The sequence below is a fragment of the Hibiscus syriacus genome, unplaced genomic scaffold, assembly GCF_006381635.1.
Source record: "Hibiscus syriacus cultivar Baekdansim isolate YM2019G1 unplaced genomic scaffold, ASM638163v2 tig00110221_pilon, whole genome shotgun sequence".
In the NCBI taxonomy this organism is placed as follows: domain Eukaryota; kingdom Viridiplantae; phylum Streptophyta; class Magnoliopsida; order Malvales; family Malvaceae; genus Hibiscus; species Hibiscus syriacus.
In genome coordinates, this window is record NW_024062635.1 from 2,270,451 (window position 1) to 2,284,903 (window position 14,453).

The 14,453-nt window shown below is 32.8% G+C and overlaps 1 protein-coding gene across 2 annotated transcripts; it reads right to left on the bottom strand.

Moving 5' to 3' along the window:
- Window positions 1-3,379: 3,379 nt before the first annotated feature.
- On the bottom strand, window positions 3,380-4,727 carry LOC120114248 (NAC domain-containing protein 7-like). Of its 2 annotated transcripts, XM_039135214.1 has the most exons (4): window positions 4,568-4,727; window positions 4,212-4,480; window positions 3,752-4,118; window positions 3,380-3,721 (listed from the first exon to the last, which is right to left on the bottom strand). In XM_039135214.1, exons 1-4 carry the CDS (start codon window positions 4,725-4,727, stop codon window positions 3,492-3,494), a joined length of 1,026 nt encoding a protein of 341 aa, XP_038991145.1. In that variant the 3' UTR covers window positions 3,380-3,491. The 2 variants fall into 2 exon arrangements, with proteins under 2 accessions (XP_038991145.1, XP_038991144.1); XM_039135213.1 differs by having other exon boundaries at window positions 3,380-4,112; window positions 4,209-4,480.
- Window positions 4,728-14,453: the final 9,726 nt, after the last annotated feature.

The window sequence follows — 14,453 nt, forward strand, 5'->3', positions numbered from 1 at the left end:
TAAACATTAGAACTGCAAAATAAAACTAAGTGTGTTAGTTTATAAATATAATATTCACGGCCGAAATTTAGTGTCTTCATTACCCTTAAGGTATTTCTCTTGAATTTTTCTATTTTACATGTCATTTTTATCTCTCTGCATCAAAAATCTACCAATAATATTTTTAAGGATAAATTACATCATTCATCACTGAACTTTATTATCCTATTTCACTCATTATACTTTCAATTTTTTCAATTTACTCATTGAATTTTTGATTTTTTCTTGTTTTGGTCACTCTAAATTATTTTATTATTATTGTGATATGAAACTACATGTTTTATTATTTATTATAAAAATAATTTAAAATATAAAATTAAACCTCGATGGTGGTCACAATGACAAGATGGGATGATGATTATTTTAAATCATTTTAAATTAAATAATAAAAAATTATTTATTATATATTTTAAATTATTTTTATATTTAATAATATATAAAAATGTCATGTCATAGAATAATAATAATAGTAATAATAAAATAATTTATAGTGACAAAAATAAAAAGTAATTCAAAAGTTCAGTGAGTAAATTGAAAAAAAATATAATAAATGAAGTAGGGTCCAATACTACACATATTGAGTGGCATGAAACCCAAGGCCCGTTGCATAGAGTCCAATACTTAACCACTAAATTAAATTAAGAAGTTTGATAAATATTATTGTTAATTACTCCTTTTGTCCTTTATTAATTTTTTGTCAAAATTTTTTAATTTGAATCATTATTATTTAAATTTTATTATTAATAAAAATATGAAAAAATATATTTTAAAAACTTTTAATCAAGCAATTTTAAAATATATATTTTATAAAATTTAATTTTTTTTAAATTCTAATATAATCCTGGTCAAAGTTTAAAAATTGAATTTTAAAAAATCTATAAGGGACATATTTAGGGGGATGGAGGTAATATTTAATACCAATGATCAAAATAAAAAACAATGTTAATGATAATTTTGTCATAAAAATATTTAAATTATTAAAGTAAAAAAGAAATAATAAATTGATGACTGATAATATAATTTATCCTAATATTCATTTCCTATTTTATATTTTCATCATTTAGCACTTGTAAGTTGCCACTGCGGTTTATAAAATTAAAAATATATATTTTAAAAAGAAAATAAAAGACATATAGTCCAAAAGAATTTTTTTATTAATATGAGGAAAGTAAAATACAATATTTGTTCGAAGATAACTCTCAACCTTTTGACATTGAACGCTCACATCCTTGACATCTATAGTGCTCGAATTCGGGTCTTCAAGAAATAACAAAAAAAAATTATCACAGAGGCCACTTAGTTCCATAGTTAAAAAGAATTAATATATGAGATATATTGGGGAAAAGCATAAACTTTACCCCCTCCGGATCCAAGAGATAAATTTAAAAGTAAATTTGAGTGCTCAGAACGTTTGCTAAACAAAGTGTTTATAAATCATCTTATTATATTAGCAACCCTAAGGAAATAATCCTTAAAAATGACATGAAAATGGATTAAGTACAAGGTCCGGACTCCGGGAACCGTGGAGGTCTTGGGATTGAGAAAGTAATGAATTAGCATAGCACACCGATAACCATGCTTCACATACAACTTTTGCTTTTCAGTGGGCAATTGTGCTATCTTAGTCTGCAAACAACGTTTTTAATAAACCCTAATTATTCAGCCACACCTGCATCGATGGACTGCTTCCAAATGTATGTTCATATTCTTGGGTTTCTTTTTACCAGAAGTGAACAAAACTAGAGAGGAAGCGACGAAATATAATTATAAAAAACACTACTGTAAATAAAACCCTAAAGCTTTGTTCTTTTTTCATGATCAAGTCCGAGCATGCTCAATGATTATGTCGCTATGAAAATTATGTTTCATTGCTTTAAAGGGATACATTGTCATGCTTGGCATCAACCCAAGTAAAAAGGATGCTCTCCCAGTGAGTAACAGCCATCGGACAATACAACTTTTCTTGCCTCTTAATCCTGTAAACACCCATAATTACTGACCACCTGAAGTTTGGTTCCCTTCCTCCAGGTATTTAAATCAAGATGGTAATAAAAAAAATATTCAAAACAAGCATCGATCACATTGCAATTGCCGTCATCTCTCTCCTTGAGTATTCTTTGAGCAATGCTGCCTCCTTCATGGCTTGCTTATCGAGGTCAATTGCCTGGGCGGAGGTAGACTGCAGTTTAATGTCAACCCCCCCCCCCCACAAACACACATATATATGTTTCCTTGTTTCTCATTCTTCTGGAAGAAAGATCTAACAAGTTCGCTAACCTGAAGGAGATAGATCAGTCTGGCTGAATCCATCTTAATTCATCTTTTTGAACAGGTATGTAGCTAAACCAAAGTTTCTTTTTTTGTGAACAGGCGATGACTACTAAATATTAGCAATTTATCATCTAAATCCTATTTCCTGAGCAATCAAGTTGTGCATTTGCTTGTTATGTTCCGGATTCGAATGTGTGAAGAAGAACGTGAGGGAGACAAAGTCTCTTTTTTTAATAGCCTGCATGATTATAAGATAAAACCTGTTCAGAATCTTTCTTACCACTTAGGCTAATCAATGGGCTATGTTTGTATTCATAGCACGACCAACAAATTAGGTTAGATCGTGAGGAAACAGTTGGTACACAGTTCGGTAGTGTATGACCTGCAATCTGCTTTGTGCTTTGCTTTCATTATAGCATGCACCAATTCTAATTTATCTTTAAGCACATGCACTGCCAGAGGAACATTATAGATAACTCTTTTCAATTTTAACATCTTTCTGAGCCGCCGGCATTTACCTTGTCTTTTTTCGACGCCTGACTAGTTCAAATATTAAGGGATATTAAACTTGATGAATAGGATAAATCATTTAAACTTTCAATTTATGGACTATGTTTATCAGAAATTTAGAATTTTATAGCTCAGTATATAATTCTTCTTTCGTCACAAAACGTTGTCTGATTTTCTATTAATGTCCCGCACTTATATGAAACCTCAAAGGAGACGATAATGGTGACTTGTGAGTGTCAAGCTATTCGGAAAAGGGATTGAATTAATTCATTTTCATAGCATAATTTTGAACCAAATCAAAGGATTTATAAACTATCTGTGTACACCTGAAAATATCTGAAAGAATGATAAAAGTTTTTAAAATAATTAAATACGTAAATGAACGAAGAATAACAAAGATTTCAATAATGAAAGCATCATATTGTATATCAAGCTGAAAATACATTCAAAATTAGGCCGATTTAGTCCCAATACCTGTCGGCCATAGTAAAAGTACTAATCTATTTGTACTTTTTATGTTAATGTTTATGATAATTGCATGACTAGTCCATAGCTAATACAATACCATATATTGTAGTTTTATAATGTACAGAAACCTGGATTAAAGACATATTTTCTTATAAATTTCCTTCTATAATTAGTATATATGATATAATGGGGAGAATATTCTTTCACTTCCACAGGTCAATTTGACAACTCGAAGTGGACGTAGAGGTATATTCCTGATGAACAATCCCAGGCCTTTTGGATTCATTGGCTAGCAAATTCATTTGTTCAGTCACTTGAAAACCGGTAGCTGCATTGGAATAACTGTTTTCCTTGGAAGCTTCCTCATGGCTGAGCTGAGAGGCAACGAATTTGTCGAGAACTCGCCAGTCGGTCACCTGGTCCACCGCTTGCTCGTTGTTGTAAAGCGAGTTCAGATTTTGCTGATGCACCGGGTTCATGTGCTCTTCCTGTGTAAGAGTCGACGACTGCAAAGTGCTCCTGTAAGGAACAGCCGAGTTGCAGCTTACGCTTGCGGCAGATTGTGGAACTCTGGGGCTTTCCAACTGAGGGAGTTGAAGGAAAGCGTTATGATGAGGCAAATTTTGTTGCAGTTCAAGCTCTTGCTTGCAGGGATAATGGTGATGGTATGACGCTGCATATGGCTGAGGGATCCGCCTTGGGGATTCAAGTTCTTGTATGAACGAGATTTGCTCATCGTACCAGTATGAAGATTCATATTCACTCACTTTCTGCAATGCTGTCATTCGCTTCTTGAACACCCTGCAAACCACCCATCCTTCTTCCTGGTGGAATAACATAGACAACAAATTAATCGAAAACCAGTAGAAAATTTTGTAATATACCTTTTTCTTGCAATGTAGTCATATGTGTATACTTACGTGAGGAGTTCCATTTTCATTAGTTTCGAGTCGATACTCATGCATGATCCAATCAGATTTTTGTCCATTGGGTGCTCGTCCTTTGTAGAAGACTAGGGTTTTTCTCATACCAGTAAGGCAATGCCTGCAGTAAATGGGTTTGTCTCTTCCCGTGGCTTTCCAGAACCCTGCTTTTGTTGCTCTATTAGTGCGAGTACCTGTTGGATACTTCTTATCTTTGTGGCTAAAGAAATACCATTCATTTTGCTCCTCGGTGCCTATTCTGCACAATTCTGTGTTCCCCACAAAACAAAATACATCTCAATGGTTGATCAAACAATCTGCATATTTGATAATGCAAGAAGAACATTTATTGGTACCTTGCAGATCCCGTGGTTCAATTTTATAAAGATCAACATCTTTGATGACATCCAGATCTATCCTTTTTGAAGCAACTTTTTTTCTGAGGTAGTAATCAACGAGTTCTTCATCGGTGGGATGGAACCTAAAGCCCGGCGGAACATTTGAAAAAGTATTCATATCCTTCTAATCAAAGATCAATCAAAACCTGCATTAAAATGTTATATTATCAGACAAAAAGGCAAGACAAGAAATTCAATATATTATATAAATGAGAACAAAACAAAATATATTAATTATATCTAATGATGATTAGTTAACTTGGATGTACTTCTAAGACAAGCTTTCTCAGGATGCAAAGAGCTATCATTTCTGATGATGCTTAACCATTCTATTAGGTGTGAAAGTTGGTAAATAATTGGGGCTTGCAGGATGTGATTGTAGATCATGCCAGTAGAATATAACTCGTAAAAAACATTGAAAAAAATAAGGATAAAATTGATAAAGTGGGCAAGATACAAGAAAGCTAAAGACTTTCTGCATCTAAACTCGTTCATTTCCAAAACTGCAGAAAAAAATGAGCTTGTTATATATATAAACAAGATCAGCGCTTTAGCTGGTTGTGATCCGCACGAAAAAATATATATTTCAGAAAGAAAAGAACTGCAATTCCTAAAAGAAAGAAAAGAACAGAAAAAAATGTAATCAGAGAACTGGAAAAACCTAAGAAATACAATGAAGGGGAAAAAAACAAAGTCCATAGCCCTAATTAGAATACATGAAACAAGCATAAAATTTGAGAAATAAGGTTATATATCCCAGATCAATGAGCTAAAAAGCAATATCCAAGGACTGATGAAACAGTTAAAGACATCATATCTTTCATAGTTTCATTATTTCATTGCTTAACGTATACCAAAAGCATCCCTCACTTCAATCTTTGTGACCCTGGGGAAATGATCACTCATCAAAAGAAAGAAAGAAAAAACAAACAAAAAACACTAAGAAAACGAAACAAGTAAGAGAAGCTCACGGTACCACCACCAAGCCTGGTATTTGTCTATCCAACTCAAACTGTTTTATCCTCAGAGATCTGACTGAAAAACCAGACTCATCCGATTGCACCAAAATAACTTAAAGTTAACTTTTTGTTCACTCTATCTTTTCAACTTTTATTGGACCAGACAAAGCAAGAGATCACGTAAAAAAAAGGAAAAGTTGTAACCCTCCCTTGGGAATCGAACTTGTCGAGATCACAAGAAGAAATAAAAGAAAGGGCAATGAAGAATGGGAAAAGAGGGTGGAGATAGGGATAAATAAGAAACACGGATGCCCTGTATAACTAAAGCTTGATTACTGGAAAAGTTTTGCGGGAAAAAAGGGAGGCGGATACTGGTTCAAGGAAGATTGAGAGCGAGAGTCTTTGACAATGATTTATATGTAATATTTCCATTTACAAAAAGAAAGGGAAAGGGAAAGAGAAAGAGACCGCAGCCTTCAATGCCACCCACCAGCTACTAATGAAGACCAGAAGTGTTTAATATTCTTCTTCTTCATACAAAAAGAGAAGAAAATGAACAAGATTATAATCCGACGGTAAAGGTTAGATGGGCAGCCAAAAAGGGTTTCAAGGACGCAAAAAAAAAAAAAAAACTGGTTTCTTTCATTTTCTCTTTAATTTGAGATATGATCATCAACAACCTCTATTTTCTTTCTTTACAGTTTTAAATTACATTTTTGCATTGATGAATATATATAAGATGGAAAGCTAAGGGTTTTTTTCCTGCAGTTTTTGGATTTTGTTTAGCATTACAATACCAACATTCATGGTAATGATAAATGAGAAGAGAATTAATCAAGACACCGTACATGTATGTCGAGTGATTTTCTTTTTTGGAATTAGTATGTCCAGTGTTACAAAGTTTTTCACATGCAATAATACTACTTAAAACTTCCAATTATTTTTGTTTGGTAAGAAAGATGAAAAATTGAAATAAATGTAATTTTATTTCCATCCATTGCTTAGTAGAGTTAAGAATTAATGGTAAATGAAATAATTTTTGTTTGATTAAGCTAAGATGATTACAAAGTAATATATGTTCTAAATACTCTTAAACATTTGACAATGAACGCTCAATCACCCTGCTGCAGTCGCTTGTGCTCAAACCCGTGGCCTCTAGGAACAACAAATATTCTTTTAACCACTGAGGTAAATTGGTTCATGCAAATAATTTTTTTGAAAATACATAATTTTGTACTAATTAGTACATTTTCTCTCATCTTATCATTTCATCTAAGAATGCTTTGATTTTACACTTGAAGATTGAAAATAATCATTATTCTCTCTCTTTTTGTCTCTCTCTTCCTATTAAGCACATTCAAAATTTCTTTCCATTTTTCCATTTCCTCCCTCCATATCTATTTTTCCACTCAACCAAACACACCTTAAAAGAAAAAAATTTAAAATTTATTAAAATAAATTTAAGCATTTGATATACTAACAAAGACACAAATTTTTTGATATAATTCAAGTTTTACTAAAGCAAACACCTAAACAATGAAAAAGGTCCAAACACAAAACTAAGATTATCACCAAAAATTAATAAGCATTAATTGTAGTTTTGGTTGACATGAATTTTTGTGTTTGATTTCGAATAATTTCTTCTTCCTTCACTTATATATCTATATCCTAATGGTTAAGTGACATTGACATTCTTTATCTAAGATTCAAAACTATTTCTCATCTGCCTTGACACAATATCAAACTTTGATGATAAACGTATAGAGAGAGAAAATGGCAACTTCATCGTGGAAACCTCAGGATTCTGTTTCTCTGTTTGTGGATAATCTACCATTATCTATTCACTAGAAAGGTTTGTGGCAGATTGTGGGTCGCTATGGTGAGGTTCAAAGTGTGTATTTACCATCGAAGAGGAGTCGAGCAGGCTCTAGGTTTGGTTTCGTTAGAGTTGGCAATATGGTAGAAGCTGAAAGAGTTAAGGAACGTTTGAATGGTCTTATGGTGTATGGAAGTCGCATCTCAGTGAGTTTTGCTAAGTATTCCTCGAAGGTTCTGAAGGAAAAATGTGCGCACTGTAAGTTGTCATGGAATGGAAAAATTGTTAGCCCATCCGAAAATGGTATTTCTCAAAGCAAGGAGGTTAGTAAAGCGGGTGCTTTCAGAAAGGAAGTTATGGGGCATGTAGATGAGGATGAAGTTAGACAGTTAAAGAGATGTTTGGTGGGAGTTATGGCTGGTGTTTGTAGTGTAGGGAGTATAGTTGATAGATTACATAACTGGGGTTTAGGGGAAATTAAAGTTCATAGATTATGTGGGAATTCTTTTCTGCTTACCATTGAGGATGAAGACTTATTTCTTATGCTTGAAGACCTCCAGTGGTCTTACTTGAAGGAGATTTTCGTGGATGTTATGCTTTGGACATAGTCTTTTTGCCAAAAGAAAAGAGTTGTTTGGTTAGAGATAGATGGTCTTCCGTTGCATTGCTGGAATGCTGTCACTTTGAAAAGATTAGTTGCCTTGTGGGGAAGATTCGAGGCTTTTGGAGAAAATGTTAGCCATCACTTAGATTGTGGCAAAGTTACTATGTTGATTTCTACTTCATCGGAAGCTCGGATTGATGAAGTTGTAGATGTAGTAGTGGAGAATAAGAAGTTTGGTGTCTGAGTTCTTGAAGTAAAGATGGTGGATCATTCGTTAGGTAATTTGTCTAAATATGAAATTCTGAAGAAAAAAGAGATTGAGGTTGGGAAGGAAGGGGATGCGGTTGGGGATAATATTGATGGTGATTCTCCGGTCAAGTTATCTGATGATTCGTCGGCGGCTTCTAAGTCGGGTAGTTCAGATGGTAAGAAATGGCCTTCTTCTGGTGGCAACCCTACCGTTAATCTCGTGGGGCTGAAAGGAGTGGATATTGAGGGGGATGAGATTAAGGCTGTAGAGTCAAATATGGTTAGTCCTTCTTTAGACGGGGCTTCAAAGCTGGAGGATAGAGTATTGGTTGGTGCTCCTGCTATAGTTTCTCCACAGATTGGGTCACCTCAAGGGAAGGACTTACAGGATGCAGTTTTATTGGATTCTCCTAGAGATATTCTGGTGGCCTCAGGGGGGAGGTGTGAGGATTTTCTTGTGGGTCCTATTAACTCTTTGGATTTAGGTATTGCAAGTATTATGAAGAACCCTGAAAATGCAAATTTTGGAGGAGCCATTAAAGATGGGTCATGTTTGCCAGATCTGTCCACTAGGAATTTAAAGAAGATAAAGAAATTTGGTTCTATAATGGATATCCAAGATTCAGTCATCTCGAAAGCTGAGAAGTGTCATAGGGATCGAGCGTTGAAGAAATCCAAGCTGAAGAAGACTGATTTAGAATCCACAGAATTATCAGGTAGATCTACTTCAGATTCGGATTTAAAGAAAAAGTGGGATGCTGCTTTTGTTGAAGCAGAAGAGACTCTGTCAGTAGCTAAGTTGCTTGGTATTAAGTTTGCTGGCCCTGAAAGGAAGGTTCTTGAGGAGTTAATGTCGTTAGAAATGTGATGAGGGTAGTGAATGAGGTGTAAGGCTTGTGTTTAGGTTTTGCTTTTGAACGTTGAGGTCCCTGTCGTTGGTTTTTGGAGGTCTTGGATTTGGTTTTTAGTGGTTCTGTGTGTATCTTTTTGGTTGTATAGTGGGGTTTTATGTCTCGGGTGATTTTTGTTTTCTTAAGTGCCTTAGCCGTTTAGCAACTAGCATCATCCATCGAGTGGCTCTTTGCTCAGGAGGCTGGTAGTTTGCTGCTCGTGGGTTCTCATGTGGGATTGTGCCAATTTTCTGATGATTTGTGCGTGATGGGCGGTCTATGAACGTTGATGAGCGTTTTTATTTTGGTATTTTTAATTGAATGGAGCGCGTGCGTGTTGCTTCCAGTCATTGAGGTCTGTGAACTAGTGGTTGCGTTGTTTATGCCTTCTGATTTTCGTAGTCTTTAGGCAACCGTTTTAGTTTTTTTTTAATCCACTCGATTCAATGATTTCCTCAGAGTGTTGTGTTATGATTTCTGCACAACTTTGATAGGAGTGTATATTTCATGCGCATGTTATTCCTTTGCCTAATAGTGGATGCTCCATTGTCTTGGTAATGGTGAGTGGGGCGCATATGGGAGTGGGTGGATGTGTTTTAGTGGGTTACATGGGGAGCACGTTGTTGGTAATTTGAAGGTTTTTTTTAATATTATTGACCATTTCGAGGGTCATTTGAATTGTGTCTGTGTTAGTACTTGGGGCGCACGGTTCTCATTAGAATGTTCGTGTTTTCAGTCACTTTCTTCTTTTTTTCCAGTTATCGATGGGGTTTTCTCATAGTTTCTAGTATCGAATAACTCTAATTATTCGTGTGTTAAGGTGCTATTCAATTTGTCTCTACAGTTATGGTCTGATATGTGGAGGCATGATGATGGATTAGTCGTTTGGTTGAGGACTGTTGGTTTGTTGATAATTTATTTTCTTCTTGTTTGGTGGCACTGAATGGAGCTTAGAGCTGGTTGCTTCCTGTATTTAGTTCGGTAGCGTTTTCTTCTTCGAGATTTCATTTGGTTGTCCGCTCTGGAGATTTTGGAATCTGGATCTTGCTGTATCTGTTTGTGCTGATGTAGTTGTTGAAGCCTCTTCGGTTGGAATTAATTTGTGAAGCTAGTTGGTAGAAGTTTATGTTTTGTTTGGTCGGTTGGACTGTTTTTTTTCTTGGAACTGTCCCTGTTGGTATTATTGTATCTGTAGGTATGGCTTTCGCTATTGTTTTATCTGTTTGTAATGTTCTCTTATGTAGCACTCTTTTCCTCCAATTAGATGAGGGAGGTTTTTAACGAGATTTATAAATTGTTCTTCGTCTCTTGATTTTAATAAATATTCTTTCCTATAAAAAAACTATTTCTCATCTAATTATTAAAATATATATTTTATGACCTTTTAATGGTCTTCGAGATTGAGGAATGTGTTGGACTATAATTTAACAACCTCAAATTTTGTATAAGAAAGTAAATATATATATAGTCTCTCTATGTTGATAAATAGTTGATGAATTTATATATAAACTTCTTATTGATTATTATTAGAATATTTTTATACATAATATTTTTGTTCGTTAATATTATGCATGTGACATTTATAATAAAAAAAGTGAAAAGCACAAACCAAAGCAATAGTAAGTAGTTTAACGACGTGAAATAATAATACATCTGAGAAAAGCCTTTTTTAAGGTTCGCAAATAAAATATGGTCTGTGAAAGCAGTCACAAGCCATTGCACGCGACTTCACCGTTTGTTGGTCACCAATTTATTTTATTTTATTTATTAAACTATAAATTTCCCTTTATTAATTTAATCTCATATTAGTTCTACCAGGCGTTCGCACCTTGGCCCCACGAACCCACTCTCTGCACATTGACTACTGAGACTGACATCTCTCCAAGAATAAAATTATAGACTTTTTTGTATGGGCACTCAATTTTAAAATATTATCAAACTTCTTTTAAAATTCTCAAATTGGCTCGGCTAAGCTCCTAAGTCAAAGCCAATAAGCCGATATGAAAGTTAAAGATAGGGGTTTATTATTGCACACATGATTGATAACATAAGGTTGGATTGTAATTCAATTCTTATATATAAAATATAAAATTGTTAGTCGGGAAATAAATTGAAATATATAAATAAATAGATGAATAACTAAAATGCTTGTAATAAAAATGGAACAAACCTATAAACAATCCTTGGGAAGAACAATGAAAATTAGGACGTTTTTATCCAAAAATTACCCTGACATGAATTAATTATTTGTTAGATTGTTTCAAAAAAAATTTATCTATCCAGCCCCCTTTCTGACAAGACACGGATGATGATCCACGCCTTTCGTTGATGTGATGCCAGTTCGAGTCATCTACTCCTTTATGAGATGGGTGTTAAATCCGTAAAATTTTTGAAACAGTGCCTGACATATAATTAATTCATGTTAGGATGATTTTTGGGTAAAAAGCCACGGAATATTGAGGAGTTACCTGTGTTTTGTTTTTTGGAAAAAAATTAATTAGACAATCATTTTTATTTTCTGTCTTCTAAAAAATTAAATCTTTTGACCATAAAAAAAATCATGTGTCTTTCAAACTTATCATTTTCTTCAAATAATTATTATTTTTAATAAAATATTTCATTAAATCCTGAAAATAAGATAATAAAATATTTTTTTTTAATAATAATAATGAAAAATAATTCCAATAAACTTTGTCTCATCTCTTGATTTTGTTATTATTTAACCAACCTTTTTGTGTTAAAAACATTTTTAAATTTAATTGAGCTTGAAAGTTATTCTTAGATACGTTAAGATAATATATATATATATATAGACTATAAAATTCTTATAAATTTATATTTTAATATGTTTCAAATACGCTGATTGAATTAATAATTAGTGAATTAATTGATTAATTAGGGGTATTAATGATTAAAAATATTGTGGAATCCAAGATAATGAGAAATTATTTAGTAGAATGAGATATAAAGATCCACAAAATAATAAGCAAATGGGGATGATTTCGTTTCATATATATTTTTATTTTAAAATTAAAATATAAAAAAGTGGAGGAACTAAAATAAGTATTTTAAGAAATCAGTTTTAAATGAATTTAATTTTCAAAAAATATTTTGAACGTCTTCTTGATAATTTTATTATAATTATTATACTTTTAATATTTTTTAGTTTGATCCTAAAAATATAAAAAAATAAAATAAAGTTACTAGTAACTACGAATAATTTTATTAAGATCGATTTCAATTACTAATCATTTTAATAATCATTATAAAATTAACTTCATTTTACTAAATTGATATCGACATTTCTTAAAGGAATTTCAATTACAATATTTTTTTAATTTAACCGAATTAATCGAGGTAAACAAACTATTATATAAAGAATAATTTAAAAAAATAAATCAAAATAGATGTGGGTGGAGTCATTTTCTTACTGACAAATATTGATTTGTTTGAGAAGGTTTCAATGAGTTGTTTCATTTTAACAATTGTTTGATACTCAATTATTGGTTTTGAGTTTTATGCACCACAAAAACCAAACGTTTTTATCCAAAAAATCATCCTGAAAAAAATTAATTACCTATCACACAATATTTCAGAAAACTTTATAGATCTAACACTCATCCCAAAAATCACCTTAGTTGACGTTATATCAATGAAATGTGCGGATGACGATCTGTATATTGTCAGAAAATGTGCTAAATCAATAAAATTTTCTAAAACGATCTCTGATTAGGGATGGCAAAAAAACTCGAAATCGACGGGGAAAATCGAATTAAACGGGGACGAGAAAAAATCGTTTATGTTAAACGGGGACATGGATAGGGAAAACCGTTTATGTTAAACGGGGACGGATTTAGTAATCCCCGCCCCGATTACCCGATTACCCGGCCTGATATCCGGCCCGATAAATATTAAAAATAATAATTATATATATATATAATATTAATAAATTTAATTTAAATTAAAAAATATATATAATATTTATATATTTAATTTAAATATATATATACCCGGCCCGATACCCATTTAAATAACTGTTTATGCTAAACGAGGATACCCGTTTCCAACGATTTTCCCTGATTACCCGATGAGGATCCCCGTTTAAATTCCCGCAATTTTTTAAACAGAAAAGGGTGCGAGTTTTTTAAATGAAGACGGATGGCCAATACTAGACCCGAACCCGACCCGTTACCATCCCTATCTCTTACATTTAATTAATTCCTGTCGATTTTTGTGTAAAAACGCTGAAAAATAGTATACATGAGTTTGTTGTATAATTAGTGGGGAGTGGAGCCAACAGAACAGAATGGGTGTGTCGGGGGCTCAGGGACGTGGCGGCTAATGGTCCGGCGTGGACTAGCCCACAATCATTAGGCTTACCGTTTTGTGTTATATCCCATTTGTCCTTGACCCCACATTTTCCGTCGCCTTCGCACTCTTATTTATTTATGGGTAAAGTACATAAATGGTCCTCTGACTATAAGCTAAAACTTTGTTAAGTATTTCGACTGTTAAAAATTATAAAATAGTCACTTAACTATTCATATTTTATAAACTTGTTCTTCTATATTAATGAATTGATGACAGTCGAAGCTGAATATTAAAATGTTGAGTGTAATATGATAAAATATGATTCCAAAATCCCAAACGAGTGTCATATCTTAGTCAACAAGTTAACGTCCAACTCAGACTGTCATCAATTTTTTGACAAAAAATAATGAGTTTGAAAAAAAATGAATAGTCATATGATCATTATGTAACTTTTAATAGTTGATGGACTCAACAAAGTAACACCCTATAATAGTAGATCTTTTTGTAACTTTTAATAGTCAATAGATATTACAAAATAACATCTTATTTTTGGGGGACTATTGTGTATTTTATCCTTTATTTATTTATTATTAGTCCTTGTGATTACCTATAAGTAAAAACTAAAAATGCTCCATTTATATATTATTATTATTATTATATAAAAGTGTGGTTTAGCCTTTGTCTGGCCATCGCCTAGGGTTGAGGGATAGCATTAAAATTTAACAAGAGTTATATTTTTTCTTTTTGTTGGATGTAGAATAGAAGTAAAGCAAAAGTATGAAACGTTATACAAGTGTCGTCTTGGCCCCACCGTTGTGTGCCGTTCGACCCTAAAACGCTCTACATTTATCATGGATAAGTTCACCATACTTTACAATACATAAGTGAACATGAAAGGAATTGTCTAAGGAAAGGCATGGTAATATACGGCGTTATCGGATATATTAAAAGATATTTAATAATTTCGTTTTAGCGTTGTCGGAAATGTTGAGTAATAATAATGTAGTAGATTTAA